Below are 21,585 nucleotides of genomic sequence, written 5' to 3' on the forward strand. Positions count from 1 at the left end.
TTAAGTTTTATTCAAAATAAGAATAAAAAATTTTTATGTACAAGGTGTTATGTTGAAATTTTGTTATCGCTATTATAATGTTTATCTTAAAAAATAATAAAAAGATTTTTTTGTCTATATTCTTTTATACAAGTAAATTCTTAATTTATTTTTTTTAATTAGTAGAATAGGTATAATAATATGAAGATTTATATTGGATTCTCATTGTCGCTTTTATAAATTCTTTTAATAAAATATTGTTAATTTATTTTAATTTCAAGAATAATTTTAGAAAATTTAACTCCCAACATGGACTAATCTTACATAAATAACATTACATTATTAAGAATGTAAGTTGAAAAAACAAAAAAATGAGAAGTTTCAAAACTACTATAATTATTTATCATTAATGTTCTGCATTTAATACTTGAGGAAGAAAAAGCCAAAAAAGAATAAAGAAAATAAATAAAGACACAATAAGAACAGTTGTGGAATATTATAGAAGCAGAGTGTACCTGCAAGTACATGAAATCCTCATAGAGGTGTTTACCATGTTGTCCTTGAAAAGCTGCCACATCGAGAGTAAGGATTAGGACACACCAAAAGTAGAAGAAACGTCACAACACACATTCTATATTGGGGTGAAGGAAAACAGAGGAACTGCTCTGTTTGCTCTGTTTTCTTTGCGTGGTTTCTCTGGGTATTGTTATATTCACCTAAAGCTTACACCTTTCTGTTGTGGATCATCCAAAGCTTGCGTTTTGGTTGAGATGGCTGACAAGGAAGAAGCCATGCATGCTGTTTTGAAGGAAGCTGTGGATTTGGTATCAGACAGAGCAACTCATTACTCTCTTTTTTGTTTCTTGAATTCTTGTTCATGGAATTGTTTGAACTGTTTGTGTTTGATTCTCATACCATGATTTTGCAAAAAAAAAAAAAAATTCAAGAGAAAAAAGATATCATGGAGTCGGTGACTGCTTCTGGGTTTGTTTTGCTGTTTTTGGTGTTGGGACTTGGGAGTTTTAAGTTCTGTTTTTGGCAAGTTTTCTTTATTTTTGTTTGGATTGGGGTTTTGTGTTTGATTCTTTTGCATTATTTCATTTGCTTGGATTTCTTTGCAGGAAAACGTTCCTCTTGAGGAGGTGTTTCAGACTCTGAGGTGTGATTCCAATGGACTCACAACAGATGCTGCTGAGGAGAGGTTGGCCATCTTTGGCCACAACAAACTTGAGGAGAAAGAGGTCTTTCCCTTCATGTTTTTTTCTTGTTTTCTTTTTCCCCCTCGTCAGTGTGGATTGTGAAAAGATGGTATGTAGTTGCAGCGCCTTTTCTCCATTATTTGATGGGAAAATGCAAGTGCACCCATTTTGGCTTGGGTGAATTGAAAAGATAGATAAAAGGAAAAATAGAAAAAGTACGAAAAAAATAAAAAGATATAGTAAGTGATGTGATGAAAAAAAGAAGAAGAAAATAAGATGGAAAGAGGTGAAAGAAAAAAGTAAGTGTATATTTATCAAAATATGACACTGATATGATATGGGTATTATGAAGTGTTGGTTAATTTTTATTTTTATTTTTTATAAGAATGGACTGTTGGTTAATAAAAATTGTTTGGAGAACTTAGAAAGAGAGTTGCTCCTGCCTTAATTGGAAGTTGGTTGATAGTTCCAATTTTAGTTTGTCTGGTGAGCTTTTGTTGTTTGTGAGGTTCTATGTTTTATTATGGATTTTGCAGGAGAGCAAGGTTTTGAAGTTTTTGGGATTTATGTGGAATCCTCTCTCATGGGTCATGGAAGCTGCAGCAATCATGGCCATTGCTTTGGCCAACGGAGGAGTAAGCTGCTTCATACTTTTAAAATTTTAATCGTTGATTTGTTGAAAATGTTTATTTTGATTTCTATGCTTGTGAATGCACAGAATTAAAGACTTTCAAAAAGTGGTTGTACAAGGTTCTTTTAGTATTATATTACGATATTGGTTTTGCCTATTTCCTGAATTTTTATCTTCATGTTCTTCAGGGCAAACCACCTGATTGGCAAGACTTTGTTGGTATTATCACACTCCTTATTATCAACTCAACAATAAGTTTCATAGAGGAGAACAATGCTGGTAATGCTGCTGCAGCTCTCATGGCTCGTCTAGCGCCTAAAGCCAAGGTATTAGTTATTAAAAGATTATAGGTCTATTTGTTTGTATGGTAACTCGCTTTCATGAAAGTGAAAAGAATTTGCTTCCACTTGATGCACCTCATAATTCATGCACTAATTAATCTCAGATTTTCAGCCACTGATCTTCCTTCATAACTTGTGTTCTGTTGGGTCAATGTGAATCCTAAGAGATGCTATGTCGTTGTTTGTTGCTAGCATGTAATTATGGAATTTGGTTGTTTTAAATATAAACATCGGTTCATGTATGTTTTGTCTTAGTTTAACTTTTATTAATAATATTCCAAAAAATACTTATTTAGGTCCTTCGAAATGGGAAATGGATTGAGGAGGATGCTAGCATTCTTGTTCCTGGTGATATAATTAGTGTTAAGCTAGGGGATATTATCCCTGCAGATGCTCGCCTACTCGATGGTGATCCACTGAAGATTGATCAGGTGCATGTTGCAAACTTCCCTGTTTTTGTGCTGCTATCTTGTTATCATCTTTGTTTTGTTGATTGGTTATGTTTCTGGTTTGGGTTGTAGTCTGCACTTACAGGCGAGTCTCTTCCTGTCACGAAAGGCCCTGGTGATAGTGTTTATTCAGGCTCGACATGTAAACAGGGAGAGATTAATGCAGTAGTTATTGCCACGGGAGTTCATACCTTCTTTGGCAAGGCTGCTCATCTTGTAGACTCCACAAATCAAGTCGGTCATTTTCAGAAGGTAAACCTAAATCTCTTTGCGGTTATATTTATCCAAAAATAATAAAGAAATGAACAATTCACTGGAGCAAATGCAATTACATGTCACCAAAAATAAAAGATTATGAAAACATGCAGTAATATGTGCTTAAAATTAGTTGGCTCTCAGCCAGCGTCATTTTGATTTGATTCCTCCTTTATATATATAATAATAATATGCTTTGCATTGACACTGAGCTTTGTTCTGAATTTCTTAAATAGGTCCTGACAGCTATTGGGAACTTCTGCATATGTTCCATTGCTGTGGGAATGATAGTAGAGATCATTGTCATGTATCCAATTCAACACCGAGAATATCGACCTGGTATTGACAATCTGCTCGTGCTTCTTATTGGAGGAATTCCAATAGCCATGCCTACTGTTTTGTCAGTGACAATGGCTATTGGATCACATCGATTGGCCCAGCAGGTAGACATTAATGTTTCTCGAAAAGTAGTTGTCTCAAGTTTTAATCAACTAAATGTTAGTCTTTATAGATTGTGCTTTATATAATCATTGTAGGGTGCTATAACTAAAAGAATGACAGCAATAGAAGAGATGGCAGGTATGGATGTATTATGTAGTGACAAAACCGGAACGTTGACATTGAATAAACTAACTGTTGACAAGAATCTTATTGAGGTTAGTAGTAGCCAGTGTTGTCTTGTGTTGTTTCTTTATCTGCTTTGTGGTATTCCTACACAAGTTTTTAATGTTGTCTGAAGGTTTTTGCTAAAGGAGTTGATGTAGATACTGTTGTTCTAATGGCTGCTCGTGCTGCCAGAATGGAAAACCAAGACGCCATAGATGCTGCTATTGTAGGGATGTTGGGTGATCCAAATGAGGTAGATTCGTTTATGATAATATATCTCTTTTTCATGTTTCCAAAAAATGCTGTTGAATTTTAGTTGTTGTAGTGTTGTTTTACTCTATAAAAGGGAATCTACAATGTCATTCGCTTTTCTATTTGCTACAAGCTGTTGTATCTGAATGTCTGAAAATTAGGCAAGGGCTGGTATTGAAGAGGTTCACTTCCTTCCCTTCAACCCAACTGACAAGCGGACTGCAATGACCTATATAGACAATGAAGGTAAAATGCATCGCGTTAGCAAAGGTGCACCGGAGCAGGTATTTTTATGAGCCAAGTCATTGTCTTTGTTTAATTGTTCCATGTGACTATATAACTTATTCATACTTTTCATGACTAATAGATTTTGAATCTTGCACACAATAAATCAGAGATAGAACGTAGAGTTCATTCTGTCATTGATAAGTTTGCAGAGCGGGGCTTACGGTCTCTTGCAGTTGCCTACCAGGTACGTGTGTATTTGTACTCTTTGTTGTGGTAGAGGTAGAAAATTCAAGTTACGATGCATGTCATTACTGACAGCATTTTTCGATATATTCCAGGAAGTTCCTGATGGAAAGAAAGAAAACAAAGGAGGGCCTTGGCAATTTATTGGACTCTTGCCTCTATTTGACCCACCTAGACATGATAGTGCTGAGACAATACGAAGGGCATTAAATCTTGGAGTAAATGTTAAAATGATAACAGGTGTTTGTCCTCTGCATAATATTATATATTAAAAGGAAGAAAGTAATACATCATATTTATTGCATTTCTGAAAATTATCAGCATTATCTGTAAATTTTATAAGGCTCTAAACTTCATTATGAAGTTATAACATGGAAAAATGTAATGGGGAACTGCTGTAATGGTATTGGTAAACCATTAGACTAACAGTTGGTTAAGTAATTAGTTGCCAGCTTGAATAGCACTTGTTATTACAATTGTGGCTAGTATCAACATTTTTGTCTTCTTGGCCAAAGGCTTGATTCACTTCTTTTATTGTTGTATAGTTTGTACATCAATCTTTGTACCAAAAGTCCTGTTTCTCATAGATGCATCACTTTTTCTTTTGACATAATATAGGAGGTGAGATTTATCTATAATTCTCTTGAGGTTTTGAAATGGTTAGAAACAAATCCATAAAATAATCTCAAATTTATTGACCTCCCTTCAGGGGTATATTAAGTGGGAATTTGCACATGTAGTTTCTTTAAGATTCTATAAGATTTTTCTCTACATGAGAGAGAGATCAAGATTCTCAAGTATTATTAGGCTATTTGCACAAATTCTCTTGTTGAGGAAGGAAAGGACCCCACACTAGCAACAAAAAGGAGTTCTGTTTGAAATCAGCAAATCCAATGGCAGGTCATATATAATTATGAGATAATGTGCATATAGAAATAATTTGGGAGTTCTTGTTGAGTTAAATTTTGGATCTAGTGCTAATATTTGACCTTTTCAATACCTATGCATGGAGAAATTGAAATTATTCAGACATTAGGAATTAATGTCTTGCATGACAAAGTTTTTCTTTTTCATGTTTTTGAATAATATCTTTATGTCCAATTTCTTTAGGTGATCAACTAGCAATAGGAAAAGAAACAGGACGCCGTTTGGGAATGGGAACCAACATGTACCCGTCATCGTCTTTATTGGGCCAAAACAAGGATGAAGCAATTGCCACCTTGCCAGTTGATGAGTTGATTGAAAAAGCTGATGGATTTGCTGGTGTTTTTCCAGGTATAACATCTTTCTTTTCTCTTCAATTTCTTAGTATTGAGGAACATATGCAGACATTCAATAACCTTGCTTTAGCTGAAACTAGCAACAAGCTAGAATCCATTAAATACCTTGGAGACACAACCTCCAGGGACCAGTTTTTTCCCTTCTGCCATGATATTCGCATGAAATGCTAACGATGTTATATTTTCATATGATATTCTTCTGCTTGTTTTACTGATAAGTTTATTTAATACAGAGCACAAGTATGAGATCGTGAAGCGCTTACAAGCTAGGAAACACATATGTGGAATGACTGGTGATGGGGTTAATGATGCTCCTGCTCTTAAAAAAGCAGATATTGGGATAGCTGTTGCTGATGCTACTGATGCAGCTCGTAGCGCTTCTGACATTGTTCTGACAGAACCTGGTCTCAGTGTTATCATCAGTGCTGTACTGACCAGTCGAGCAATATTCCAAAGGATGAAGAATTACACAGTGAGCCTACATTCAGTTCTATCTTATTTTGAGTTTGGTTTGAACCATCATCTTCCCATGCCATTAAGTATCATTTAATCTTTTCACTTTTCATTTATTGGTTGCCTTTTGCACAGATCTATGCAGTTTCCATCACAATCCGTATTGTGGTAAGTTGTATAGTCTAAGAATGAGCATAAGCTATTATTCTTGCAGACTTTGATTACTGACTATGAATTTATTTTGTGACAGCTTGGTTTCATGTTACTGGCCCTCATATGGCAATTTGATTTTCCACCCTTCATGGTGCTGATTATTGCTATTCTTAATGATGGTCAGTACCTTATTTTTCAGCACTAACGTTCCCTCTTTACTTGTTAAGTCATGGATATTATGATCACCATTAGTAATTTATTAATGTGAAATCCCATGTTTCTCAATTTTTTCATTGATGTTGTCAAAGTGATCCTGTTTCTGATGTCAAATAACCTTATTACTGCTTCTTCCCCTCTTGAACAAATCCAATCTTTGAACATGTCAGGTACCATTATGACAATATCGAAGGACAGGGTAAAACCATCTCCATATCCCGATAGCTGGAAGTTGGCAGAGATCTTTACGACTGGAATAATTCTTGGTGGTTATTTGGCTATGATGACAGTCATTTTCTTTTGGGCAGCATATAAAACAGATTTTTTCCCAGTAAGAAACATTTTTTTTATCAACTTAATTGTATCATGTGTGTTCAATCAGTAAATATGAAACTTGTTATCACTTCCATTGTCTTTACGTCTAAGCAGAAAATAGGTGCAATTCTCTTGAACAGTAAGAAGTGATGTTTACCTTGAAATACTCTATAATCAAATTTTAATTATGACATCTGAAGAAATATTTCCGCCAATATCTTCCAAGAATGGCATTGTTTTACATTTAGTGCATGTTTTGATGCATTATTAGATATATTATATATATCCTTTTTAAGTGTCTGATCACAATATAGCCACATCACAGTTTTGTCCATATCTACTGCTAACCTTAATATTTTTATTTTTTTTTCAGAATTTTGTATGATATCTACTGCTTACTTTGAATCACCAACTTTGCTCAATTACTTGTGCTAACATTCATTATGAAATTTTCAGAAAACATTTGGGGTCTCAAGTCTTCAGAAAAAGGATAGGGATGACATTAGAAAGCTTGCCTCAGCAATATACCTACAAGTTAGTACAATTAGTCAGGCCCTCATATTCGTTACACGAGCACGAAGTTGGTCTTACATTGAGCGTCCAGGGTTGCTACTTGTAGCAGCATTTGTTATTGCCCAGCTGGTGAGTGAATTCACACAACACTACTTTTGGCATATGTACATAGGGAATAAATATAGTAATGATATAACAACTTGTCCATCTTCTCTGATGAACAGATAGCTACCTTAATTGCAGTTTATGCAAATTGGAGTTTTGCTGCAATTGAAGGGATTGGATGGGGTTGGGCTGGTGTTGTTTGGCTTTATAACCTCATCTTTTTCATTCCACTTGATTTTATCAAGTTCATAATTCGATATGCCTTGAGTGGAAGGGCTTGGGATCTTGTTATTGAACAAAGGGTATGTGTTATCTATCAACTAGAAGGACTAATTCAACATTTGAACTTGTTGCTTACTTTCTAGTATGGAATCTTTGTCAGATTGCTTTTACAAGGAAAAAAGATTTTGGAAAGGAAGAACGTGAACTTAAATGGGCACATGCACAGAGGACACTCCATGGCCTTCACCCACCGGAGAGTAAGATGTTCGGTGAACGCACAAATTACACAGAACTTAATCAGATGGCTGAAGAGGCTAAAAGACGTGCAGAGATTGCAAGGTATGCATGCTTGTGTAATTGTGTTTCTATGATGATCTGGTCTTGACTCTTGAGGTAGTTTGTTGTATATGCATACCCTCTCATACGTTGCATGTTACCCCCAAGAGATTTTTTTGCTGATAATATGCACTAAAAGTACTTGTTTACAACTTATTCGGACTTATCTTGTGACATAGACACTTTAAGCCTATTTGGATACCAATTATAAGTAATTTTGAGAGCTTGTTTATTGGATTAAACTCTTTATTTTTAGTAGAGAGGTTTTCGAATGCTCTTATAAGTTTGCATCCAAATCAACTATTTTCCCAATTGTTTGGGAGAGCATATGAAAAAATATATTTTCATAAGTTGATTTAAGCATATTTCAATAAGCTAATTTCATATCGATCGAAAAGTACAATCAAAGTTCCACATCATTTGAAAAGAAGGAGAATTCATAGGTTTATAAAGCACATATGTTTCATTGGTATGGAGTCTTTTAAAAGATTATTAAAAGCAAAATCATGAGAGCTTAGACCCAAAATGAATAATGTGTGTGAGGTACTCTCCTTGGTGTACCCTAATAATATCTAACTTGACATTTTTCTTAACCTGCTCATTCTCTTGGTGTTCTTTTCCTCTCTCGGTCCAAGTTGATTTATCTGTAGTATAGCCATTATTATTTCATTGAATTCTTATTATTATTATGATTTATTTGTGAAAGTAAATGTAAAGAAAATGTTCAGCTTCGTGCACTGGTGTTTATATAATATTTTATTTCTTTGCAGACTGAGGGAATTGCATACACTGAAGGGCCATGTTGAGTCTGTGGTTAGACTGAAAGGCCTTGACATTGACACTATACAACAAGCATACACTGTATAGAATGTAAAGTTTTATGCATGAACTGTGTATAATGTCGTTATCAGTGTAAGCATAGAGCATCAACAAATATATGCTTTAAATATGTCTCTGCACTCTGTAATCTGTTATGTTTGTTCTTGGCAGTTTTGGTGGATGTGTTTTTCTGTTCCTACTTTTGCAACATGAAATTATTGATATCATTTTAAGGGTTCCTTTTATTTGTACAATTGAAAATCCAATACCATCATTCATGCCTCGCTATAAGGCTTAGTTCCGTTTACAAAATGACAAATCAATTGAACCACCAATACTTATCAAGTTAAAAATAAAGGAATCACACGTCAGTTTCGTTTGTCACGTAGAACTCAACGAAGAATCGTTGGAGACGTACAAAGTTGTTATGAGCAAGAACCTAGCATTTGTTTAATGTTGTGTTGTGTTTAGATGAGGCATTTTAAAAATTTAAAGAATTTTAAATTCTTAAAATTTGAATCATTCTCAATTGAATTTCTCTCTCTCTTTTTTTAATATTTTATTTGGATAAAGTAATTTTAATATTATCTTATTTGGATAGAATATTTCAATTTCAACAAGTAGAATTTCATTTTTAAATATATATTCAAAAAATTAATCTTTTAATATTAATTTTTATAAAAAAAATTAATAATTGAAAATTAATTTTAATATTAGACAAATGTAACATTATTTTACATTTTAGTTTGGATAAGGTAGTTTAATTTTTATCATAAACAAAATTTATTTAAAATATTTATTTTGAATAAAAATTTAATATTAAACTTTATTAAAAAATAATGTTAAATAATATTTAATAAATGAAAAAAATAATTATATCAAACAATTTTTAACAATTCAAAATAATACTTCACATTATTTTTAATTATTTGTCCTTTTATAAATTTACAAAATAATTTTAAATCAATTCATGTTTTTGTCATTTTACAACTTTTACTAGTAAAAAACACAAATAGTATTATAGTTTATACTAATTTGAGTAATATGTTTATATTATTTGGGTAGTATCATCCAAAATAACATAATTAGTTGTATCCAAGAGATTTATCTAATTGAACCCAAAAGAAAAAAAGATTGAACATAACATGTCAAAGGAAAAAGAAATGAGTTAACAGGGATGGATTGAGTGAGGGTCATGAAACTATAAGAAAATTGTCGTATAGTGATACATATCCTATAGTGATACAATAAGTGTCACTAAAAACTACTTTTACAAATATAATGTATGTTAGTATATTGTTAAAAAATGTGGGTATAAGTTATAGTGACACACAAAATATGTTATTAAATCTCATTCAAAATCAACACTAAAATTATGTGTAATTATATGCCAAATAAATATATACCTACATATATTATACTTATAATGACATTTTTTGTATGTCACTATATGTAACATTTATTGTAGTGTGATAGTGTGAATGAGTGTCAAGGAGCAAGTGTCACAAAGGATCAATAATTTGAAATTCTCTAATTTTTGTTAGAATTTCAAATTCTACTAAATCAGATAATCAAAATTCTTTTTACAAATGACATAATTTAAAATTTTTTAAAATTTTTATCCAAACAAATTATTTAACTACAGAAAATTTACAATTCTTTAAAAAAAGGATTTACTCCCTTCAATTAATTCGTCCAAATACGCGTAAAAGTATTGTGCTCTGTATTAGAATTTGAAGAGAAGTTGCATGTGATTATAACTTGGTATAGTCATAAGGTTTGAAACAATACAAAAGGACTTCCATAGAATAATGTAAATGATATCGAAAAAATGGTACTTTATTGTTTAAATTTTTGTTAAGTAAATTTTAATTAGATTATCTTCATTTAATATTTTTAATTCAAAAATATCTTTACGACATTAACTGAAAATACTATTTACGATAATTGTGATTAAAAATATTTTAAAAAATATAATGAATATTTTATATGAAATTGCATAAATTAAATATATTTAATTAATTTTCTTAATTTGTGTAAAATACTTTTTTTTACTTAAATATAAGTTCAAAGGAGTATATGCTTTAACCAATAACATACATGCAACTTTAGTATCAACAATGTTACACTAATAAGTTATTACTAACATTTATTTAAAGTATACCTTTTAAAATAGTTACTCCCTTTGGAACAAAAAAAAGTACTTAAAACTTTTGTCTAACTAATTTGACTATAATTTATACTATCATTTCAAAAATATTTTTAAAATTAAATATAACTATTTTTTAAGAAATATTATTAAAGATAGTTTAAAAAATGAAATTTAATTTTTATATAAAAATAATGAAAATAAATAAATTTAAATAATTTTTTATTAATATGTGTAAATGTGTAGATATTTTTCTTATATTTAAGTTTGAAGAGAATATTGTAAGGATAAATTTTACCAACAATTAAATTAAAATGTTATGTCATTCTATCAAGCATGATTGTAGAATAACATAATTTTTATAACAATTAGGTTAAAAGTACTTTTAAAGTTGGTACAATCATGTACTTAGGAAATATGTGGGAAGAGAGAAGTTTTTTATAGTTAGAAATTATGCTTTTGGAAATAACAAATCCTGATAATCATAATTATTAGAAATATTTAAAATTTGTTTAGTTACTCATAAAAATTCATGAAAATATTCATACAAGATTTCAAGGGATTAAAAATTTTCAATTTGATCACAATAGTATATTATTGATTATATTATTTATAAAAATATTCTTTATTAAAATAATTTTATTAGATTTATTTATTTATTTAGATTTTATTAAAAATATGACATTAAAAGAAATTGGAATTCACTTGATATTAAACTGTGTCTAACCTATTTTTCAATCAAGATTTGCTAACACATCTAATCGATTTCCCACTCAAGTTGTAAACCTTGTAAATAGTATGGACTATGGAGATTCAAGGTCAACATGAAGCGAAAGCTATGGTTGAAACTACATGAATAATTCCATATCTAACTTGTTATGCTTCTAAACCTGCTCATTCTCGTGGTTTTCTTTTTCTGTCTCGGTCTAACTTATTATGATTTCTACATGTAAAGAATCTTCAGCTCGAGCACCTGTTTTTATATAATTTTTTTTCTTTGCAGACTGATCAGAGAACTGCACACACTGGAGGGCCTTGACATTGACACTATACAGCAAGTATACACTGTTTAGAATGTAGAGTTTTATGCATGAACTGTGCATGAGCATAGGGCAACAACAAATATATGCTTTAAACCTATAGGACTGTTTTGCAAGACCATAATCTATGATTGTTCTGGCTGTTTTGGTGGATTGTGTTTTTCTGTGTCTACTTTTGTAACATGAAATTATTTATACCATTTTAAGGGTTAGTTTTATTTGTACTATTGAAAATCAGATGCAACCATCATTCACGTCTTGTTATAAGGCTTAGTTCCGTTTACAAAATGACAAATCAATTGAAGCACCAATAGTCCTTGTTATGGGTTTAGGGTTTGCACTTCAGTAGAGGCTTTCCTCAGGATAAACAAACATCTAGTATCTTACTGTTACAGTGATAATAATTAATAAATATTTTAAAAATATTTTTCTTTTTCTTAATAACTTTCAAAGTAACTATTAGGTGATCTGAAAACTGGTTTTAAATCATGAAATGGAAGTTTTAAGCTTGTTTCATTTTATCTTTCTGGACCTGTTGAATTATCTCATTGAGTCATTGCTATAGATTATAACATTCAATGTCCACTATATTATTGTTACTTAAGTTATAAATTTGGCTATAAAATTTATTAGAAATAAGTTTAAAATATAGGAATCATATCCCAAGTCAGTTTCGTAGGTTATGACACAACAAAGAATCGTTGGAGACGTACAAAGTCATTAAGAGCAAGAACCTAGCATTTGTTTTAACGTATTGGGCCCTGTATTAGAATTTAAAGAGAAATTACATGTGATTCTAAAGTTTGAAATAAAGCCAAAGGTCTTCCCCAGGAAAATGTAAATGATATTGAATGAATAAGATGACGTGCTTTAACAACAAACATGTAGTTTAATTTTGGTATAATTTTAGTATCAAGATTTTCACTGTAATAACAAATTAAAAAAAAATGCTTTCTCCAAAAAAAATGTTATATATACCTTTTAAAATAGTTATTATAAAGGTAAATGATTTTACTGATAATTAAATTAAAAAATTATGTTATCCAATCACATATTATTATATAACGCAAATCCATTAATTTTTATAATAACTATTTTATAAGCCAACATAATAATGACTTCTAATTAGTTATAATGGTGTAAAATGTTTTATATTTAGTGTTCATTAGTTAAACATTGTTACTCCTTTTGGTGTATTTAGATGGAAAATTTTAGAAATTTAAAAAATTTGAAATTCTTAAAATTTGAATGACTTTGATTTTAATTTTCATCCTTCTTGAAATACTTTGTTTGGATAAGTTAATTCAATTTTTTAAAATTTTAATTTTTTAGTTTGGATAGAGCAATTTAATTTACACCATAAATAAAATTGAATTTAAATAATATATATTAAAATTTTAAGATTTAGTTTTATAAAAATAAATATTAGCTAATTTTATTTTTAAAAAATATTATAAAATAATTTTCAATATTCAATAATTAAAAAAACTTTTGATACTTTTTATATCAACTTTGAAAGAGAGAAGGAGGTACAAGAAAAAAAGAGAAAGAAAATTTTTGAATTCTTACTTTTTTGAGAAAATATAAAATTTTACAATTTTAAGAAATTTCACAAATGTTTGAATTTGAAATTCTTTGTAAATTTTTCATTCAAACAAAATATTTTATACAAAAATATTTAAAATTCTTCAAAAAATTGAATTATTCCATAAAAATCTTCCATCCAAACATGGCACTCTTATATGCTCCTTTAACTACTAAAATTAAAGCTTTCTCAGGTTTGTTATGGATTTTTTCTTTCCATCATGTTTCACAAAGAGAATAAAATAGTAGACTCTCTTGTTAAGATCGAGAATATCTTATCTGATACTTTAATCATGTGACCTTCTTATTCTATTTAGCATGTCATTGATTTCTTGGTAGTTATGGAGATCATCCCCTCTATCATTTAATAAAAATGTTTTCACTGTTATTGTGAAATATGATGAGAACCTTGTATTTAAAGGATAGTTAGTTTGTTTTCTTTTTTTTTTTCTTTTATTGTTTTTATTTTTCTACTAATTAAAAAGTAAAGATAAACTCTCCCTGTAAAGTAGTGAGTTGGTTCAAGGTTTAGTGGATGCTAGAGGGAAGAGTATTTAAGGCTTTCTCTGATAACAGAGCCTCATAAGCTCATTCTCAAAGAAACCTAGAAAGAGATTTTAGAGAGAAGGACTCTGGTCCGTGAGCTCCTTTCTCTCCCAAACTTCTCTATTTGATTCTTCTTCTCCCCTAGATCACTAATTCCTTCTATCTTTTCTTGAAATTCAGGCGAAGAAGCTTGTTCCAGAGAATTGAAGTCCGTGGGTTGAGCTTCGAAAGAAATCTTCTTCTTCTTCCTATTCTTGGCCATTTTGAGCCAATCTACATGTGAGGGAAGCTAGATTATAGATTGATTGGTTGCATGTGAGTTTAGGAACTCAAATTGATGTATGAATTCTGAGAATTCGTGGTTGGATTGAAGAATTTCTCTCTTTTTTTTTGGGTTTTGGAAAAATGGGGTTTTCCGATGATTTTGATGTGTTTGATGGCTGCAAGTTGAATCTAAGCTTGTTTTTGAGTTGTATGGAGCATATGCATTTCATTTTATGGATTGCATGTGGTTGAGTTGGCTGATTTTCAGGTTTTTAAAGAAAATTTTGAAGTTTTGGGGTTGGTTGTTTGAAGTTGCGCCAGGCGCATGTTCTTGGCGTCGGGCGCGCATTCATTTGAAGCACCCAGTTTCAACTCACGTCAGGCGCAAGGTTAGTTGTGCCAGGCGTGATTGAGAATGGGAGTTTCTGGATGACGTCCAGCCGGGCGTGGGGAGAACCACGTCGGGCGTGATATCAGATGTTGGCATTGTGTTTTTGGTTACTGATATGGCGCCAGGCGTGATCTGAGCGCGCCGGGCGTGGAGACTCCTTGGGGGTCTCTACCTGGGGTGGCGCCGGGCACAGGGTGAGTGTGTCGAGCGTGGAGACCTCTGTAGGTCTCTGTGTAGACGACGTCAGGCGTAGAGTGAGTGTGCTGGGCATGGAGACTCTTGTGAATCTCTGTTTGGATGATGCCGGGCACGAAATGATTTGCGTCGGGCGTGATCATGTTGGTTTTATGAATGTTAAATGATGATAAATAAGTGTAGAGATGTTGTATGATAAATGTGTTGTGAAGTTGTATAGTTACATTGAGATGCATGTTGAGCTTAGTGCTTTAAATTGATTATGTGGTGGAGTGACTAAGTAGAGATTATATATGTATTAGTTGAAAAGTTGTGTGTTGTTTAAGTTGTTATGTTGAACAATATAATGAGTTGTTGTGTTGTTATTCCAAGTTGTTGAGCTGAACTGTGCTGTTGAGATGTAAGTTGATTAAGCTGTGATGATGAGTTGTTGATCACTAGGACTAGAGGAGATGTTTTTGAAGTTGCTCATTCCATTGTGTGGATTGAGATAGTTGTAGTGCTCTAAGAGCCCAATTTGTTGAAAAATCCTCCTTGAAAAGTTGTCCCTTGGAGTGGATGATGTGTTGTTCTCCTCTAGGACTTAGTTGGTCTCGTGTGTGGGCAAGGTCGAGACACACGTGTATGAAGCGACCACGGTATAGGGGCCAGGTCGAGCTATACCGATTACAAGCGACCAATTTGAGTAAAGAACGAAGTCGGGAACTTAGTTCCTAACCGAGTATCGGAGGGTTGTAGTATTTGGAGGATAGTCAGTAGGCTAATCCCATAGGTGGCTTAGTTAAGCTAGCTAATGTCGTGGTAGGCCTAAACCTAGTTGTCCTATCCTGATAGAGTACTATACTTCCTTGTTTAAACTGTTATCGTGTTGTGGATTTTTATCCAAATTTGTTGTTTACCTAGCAAGCCCAAAAAGGTTCTGTGTTATCGGTTCGGTAGGACCTAGCTACTTAGACTGCTCACCCACGTTGTAGGAGATCTCCGAGTTGAAATGTGTGACGACGCATAAGTTGTTGATGAGTTGATGTAGTGTTGACATGAGTTATATATATATATATATATATATATATATATATATATATATATATATATATATATATATATATATATACAGTAGAAACTCTTTAAATTAATAATGTCAGGACCAGAGAAATTTATTAATTCAGAGAGTTATTAATTTATTGATAAATTAATAATTATTAATTTAAAGAGTTTTTAAGTAATTATACTGTACATACCAAATAAAAAGGAAAATTAGTCTATGCCTCTTAGAATTACGTTGCAGCGAACCTTGGGACTCAACGTAAATTAGTAACTTTTGAAGTACATATGCATTGGAAATCAATAATGACTTTTGAAGTACAGTAAATATAAACAAGAGGAACAAATGTGTTCAATGTACTTCTTAAGCAAGTTTGGCATATATAAATTACATGAATGTGTTAGAGTATCCAAACCATATCTCACAAGATGACTTCTTATCTAAAAGGTGTTGCAAAATCAACTATGTCAGATCAAATACATAAGGAGTTGTGTGAGTATAAGAGAGATAATACTGCAAGCACACAAAAAGACTTGCAGAGATGGCTTGAGGGAAAATTTCATTTGAAAGTTAGTCAAGGAACAATATCAAACACACTTAAGCGGTCAGATGACTATCTCTCTGCTGAAATAGAAAAGGGAAGAGCAGAGATCAAAAGACACAAACCAGCAAAATATCCTGACATGGAGAAGGTTGTTTATGAGTGGTTTCTCAAGCATCAAGATTGTGTGAATATCATAGGAGAATTAATTTTGCAGAAGGCAAGAGATACAATGAAACTCTTGTACCCTCGTGATGATTCAGATTTTAACTTCTCTATAGGATGGCTTGGGAAATTCAAGCACCGACATGGCATAAAGTCATTTCGTCGTTTTGGCGAGAGTGGGTCTGTTAATGTATAAGACATGGAGCAAAAATTGGTATCGATTCGAGAGAAAATTGATCAGTTCCCTATGAAAGATGTTTTCAATATGGATGAAATTGGGTTGTTTTATAGGCTACAAGCTGATCATTCACTGGCAACAAAACAACTTGAAGGAAGAAAACAAGATAAAGAAAGGCTGATGGTAGTTATTTGTTGCAATGAAGATGGCTCTGAAAAAATCTCTCTATGGATTATTGGGAAATATGAAAAGCCTCGTTGCTTCAAGAATGTCAACATGAATAGCTTGAATTGTCAGTATCGAGCTAACAAAAAAGCATGGATGACTAGTGTGCTTTTTGATGAATATGTTCGTTCATTTGACCAAATGATGCATGGTAGAAGAGTTCTACTTGTGGTGGATAATTTTCCAGCACATCCAAGAAATATTGAAGGGCTAAGAAGCGTTGAGTTGTTCTTCTTACCACCCAACATGACATCAAAGATTCAACCTTGCGATGCTGGGATAATAAGAGCTTTCAAGATGCATTACCGTAGAAGGTTTTACCGCAAAATATTGGAAGGTTATGAGGTGGGACAATCTGATCCAGGGAAGATAAATGTCCTTGATGCTATCAATTTGGCAATCCCAGCTTGGACGATAGATGTTCGAAAAGAAACAATAGCGAATTGCTTCCGACACTGTAAAATTCGTTCAGCTAGTGACGTTGCAAGAAATTTGGATGAATCCACTTTTGATGAAGAAACTCAAGACCTCGAGACTATGATCAATCAATGTGGCTATCGTAATAAGATGGATATCGACAATCTAATGAACTACCCAGGTGAAAATGAAGCATGTTCGGAGGTTCAGAGTTTAGAAGATATTGTGGGTACTATCATTGAGAACAATGCAGAGGATGACAGCGAAGATGATACAGTGTCTTTGGAGCCTGTTACGCGAAAGGAAGCACTTATGGCGTCGAACACTCTTCACAACTTTATGATACAATACAAAAATACAACACCTGAGCTATTGGATGCAATAAGAAAAGTTACAGATGAGCTCCAAATAGACTTGAACTTTAAAGGAAAACAGACAACTATTAAATCATATTTCAATAGAGTGTAATATATTTTTTTCAGTTTCTATGAATTATTAATTTATGATTTTCTTGGGACCGAAAATTATAAAGGGATTTCCCGAAAAATTATTATCTTATTATTTTATCGAGTTTTTCAATTTTTTACATTGGCCCAAGTCGGGACCGGACAAATTTATTATTTTAGAGAGTTTATTAATTTACCGAGTATTAATTTAAAGAGTTTCTACTATATATATATATATATATATATATATATATATATATATATATATATATAATAAGTTGTGAAGATGTGTTGAGTTGTGTGTTGCCATACATTGTATGTTGAATCTGTTGAGAAGGATGATAGTGTTGTTATGTTATGAGTTGCTTATATATATTTATGTTGATTCCTTTCACTAGCTTACCCTTCTGTTTCCATGTGGTGTGGACTACAATGATCATACTATGTATGAGAGCAGAGCAGGGATAGGCTGGAAAGTAGCAGTAGAGTAACTGGTGATGCTCGGAGTTGGATGTTATTTTCTAGTCTCCCGGTTGTGGGTAGACATTTTGTGTAGATATTTGTAGGTAGTTGCTAGACAAGTAACATATTTGTATGTTTATATATATATATATATATATATATATATATATATATATATATATATATATATATATATATATATATATATATATATTAGTAGTGTTGTTACATATATTATATTACTATCTTCGGTATATATTCATATGTGCAGTTAGTTTGGTGTTGTGAAATGAGATGACTATGATGGATCGTTACACTCTCACTAAACATCTAATATATATTTAGATGAAAGTGTAAAGACTTTTTAAGAAATCTATCATATCAAATTAAATTCTATGAATATATTATATCATTTTCATTTTTATCGTTCATATATACTTTTTTACTAAAATTTATAAATTTTAATTTTAGAGTGAAATTCTCACTCTCATGTCTCAATTAAAGATTTTCATCACTTTCTCTTATCTCTTTGTAAGATAATTTTGCACACTTTTTGTCCCTTCTAATTAGCCAATGAATATCTCTAACATCTCAAACTATCCTCATTATCAAGGGATTTAGCTTTGTTGGTTAACTATGGTGCATAAGTGTTGTGAACTATTAGTATCATATTCAATTTTTATAGATAAAAAGAAAAAATCTTTCTTTGTTACTTTCTTTGATATCAGAGAAATAAATAGAAGTTGAAAAGAAGGAATAAAATAATTTTGATATAAAAACTAAAAAAAATGAATCCTTGATTATTTCTTTAATTGGATCTCTAATATTTGTTTTATAATGACTTAATTAAAACCACCATAAAAAATTAAAAATAATAATATGTCGCAGTTTTATTAATTCTACAAATTCAGTTACAAAAATTTAAAAGATTAAGGATCCAATTGGAGGATTCATATTATTATTAAATTTAAAATTTTAAAAGATTGCAATCACACAACTTATTTTTTACTTGGATGATCTAATTAAAAAATAAAAAATAATAGAGACTTTGTGATACGTTAATTTTTTATATATTACTTTAAAATACTATTACATAAGTTTAATTGAGCGTAATTTGAATTTAAATTTTCAATTATTTTCATAGTATAATAATTATATAAATAATGTCTTAGTTTAAATAATTTATTTTAATATTTTTCTTCAAATTCAATAGTCTTTTAAGTTATTCTTATTTAATAAAATAAAATTCTCATTTTTATAATTAAAAATATTTTTTATTGTATTTCTTTCTTTCTTAAATATAATATGTACATACAAGTAATATTAAGAGTATACAAATTAACTATGATTGGATTTGTTTAAACCTCAAAACTTTAGTTTAATTATATTTTAAACCACATATGTTTTACGGTTTTTTCTATCAACTTTTTAAATTACATATTTTGTCACTCAAATCTCAATTTTTTTTAATATATTTTATCACCTTATGAATTAACATTCTAATTTTGTTAATTAGTTACTAACATAATATGTTAAATATTGATAGAACATATTATACCATGTCATCATATATTTATGTATGATATCAACAAACTATGTTAATAATTAACATGTATGTCAACCATTAATATGACATATCTGCAGCCAATTGACTGTGTCAAATGGTTAACCAATTGAGTAAAAAAATGTTTGATATTTTGAAACTTTAATAAGTAATTTTAAAAGTTTGATAAAAAAATTCATAAAATTTAAAAAAAAAAAATGGGTGAGAAAAATTACGATCCGACTAAGGTGCCGCAGTATCATGGCTGATATGGCTGCATGCACAAGCAAGTTATGCTACAAATGTGGATCCAAGAATAATCTCATAATAAAGTTATAAATATAAATTGGTTTGAAGGAAAGACATAGGCCACAAAGTGACTCAAGCTAATCTTTTAAAGGCATCAAGGGCACCATGACAATGATTGATTGATTCCATTGTCTCTTCCTTCCTCAATTAGATCGCTAAACTTTCCAAAAAGTTAGCCTCACAATGAGTGTCATTGCCAACATATGCAAAATAAATAATCAACAAACATAAAGAAACAATAAATGTAGATAACATGTCTAAACATGAATGCATGGTAGTGTGAGTGCTCCTAAGTCCTAAATTACATTGACTTTAAAAATTATAGAAAAAGCAAATGTAGTGCACCATGATAAGCTACCAAATTATATATATATATATATAGAAAGGGATCTATTTACTTTAAAAAAAAATGTATAAGAAAAAATTTATTTATACATATTTATTTTACTCAATAACTTATATTTTACATCAAGTTTTAACGATCTAAATGTTAAATTAAAAAAATTTCATGCACATATCAAGTTTATAAATATTTTTATAAAAAATAAAAATTATTTGATATTGTGTTTCATTAATCTAAATAGACAGATAATCATAAAAATATTTTATATGTTGATTTGAATTAATAAAAATAAAATATCCAATAATTTTAATTTTTTTAAAAATTTGCAAATTTAATATATTCATTAAAAATTCGTAGTTATTAGATTGTTAAAATTTAATATAAAATATGAGTTATTAAGTAAAATAAATTTAATTAGACTTTCTTTTTAAGTATATATATATATATATATATATATATATATATATATATATATTTTTCATGATAGCACATTATCTTCTATGTGGTTATCATTTTAATTTTAGTTTAATGATTGGTTCTTTGTATAAGGCAACGTCTAGGTGAGTTAAGTATCAATTGGTGCGTGCGTGCATCATAAGATTTTTAATCATTATATATATTTATAAACATGCAAATACATTTGTCAGCTTTAAATATAAATATCGGTATATCAAAAGTTCTTTAAAATATCTTGATTAAAAAAAAAAAACTAGACTGAATTTGTAGTTTTAAGGTAAAAGACAAAAGAACTTATAACTTTACTAAAAAAAAGAAATTTGGTTACTATTATATGCATAATTTATGCAACAAATTCAATATATAACTAATATACTGCATATAAAATTTTTATTATAAAAAAAATTACATACACTAATATATAAAAAATATTATTATAGATATATGTTGAAAACTAGTTATATAAATAATTATGGATAAGAGACAAAATCAATAAAATTATATTATTATTTTTAGAAGCACACCAATTATACAAGATCGAATATATCTTGGCTATCCAAATGGATCAAATATCTCAATCATTATAAAAAAATGTAAAAACGAAAATATAGAAACAAAAGATAATTTTTTATATAAAAAATCAATATATTCGATACTGAGAAAATATTTAGATATATAATCTTTTTATATAAAC

General features: G+C 30.5%; 1 protein-coding gene and 1 pseudogene across 1 annotated transcript; both read left to right on the forward strand.

Annotated features, from left to right (window-relative positions):
• Positions 1-488: 488 nt before the first annotated feature.
• On the forward strand, positions 489-8,849 carry LOC109788025 (plasma membrane ATPase 3). Its single transcript, XM_020346654.3, has 21 exons — positions 489-803; positions 1,101-1,220; positions 1,715-1,813; positions 1,998-2,135; positions 2,447-2,581; positions 2,672-2,851; positions 3,091-3,297; positions 3,391-3,510; positions 3,594-3,713; positions 3,874-3,996; positions 4,080-4,184; positions 4,279-4,423; positions 5,294-5,458; positions 5,697-5,935; positions 6,052-6,084; positions 6,167-6,248; positions 6,456-6,616; positions 7,057-7,242; positions 7,338-7,520; positions 7,601-7,779; positions 8,547-8,849. Exons 1-21 carry the CDS (start codon positions 750-752, stop codon positions 8,641-8,643), a joined length of 2,871 nt encoding a protein of 956 aa, XP_020202243.1. The 5' UTR covers positions 489-749; the 3' UTR covers positions 8,644-8,849.
• Positions 8,850-16,234: 7,385 nt separating this feature from the next.
• Positions 16,235-18,002, forward strand: LOC145955228 (CENP-B homolog protein 2-like; annotated as a pseudogene).
• Positions 18,003-21,585: the final 3,583 nt, after the last annotated feature.

Source organism: Cajanus cajan, chromosome 2, assembly GCF_000230855.2.
Source record: "Cajanus cajan strain Asha chromosome 2, NIPB_CcT2T_4, whole genome shotgun sequence".
In the NCBI taxonomy this organism is placed as follows: domain Eukaryota; kingdom Viridiplantae; phylum Streptophyta; class Magnoliopsida; order Fabales; family Fabaceae; genus Cajanus; species Cajanus cajan.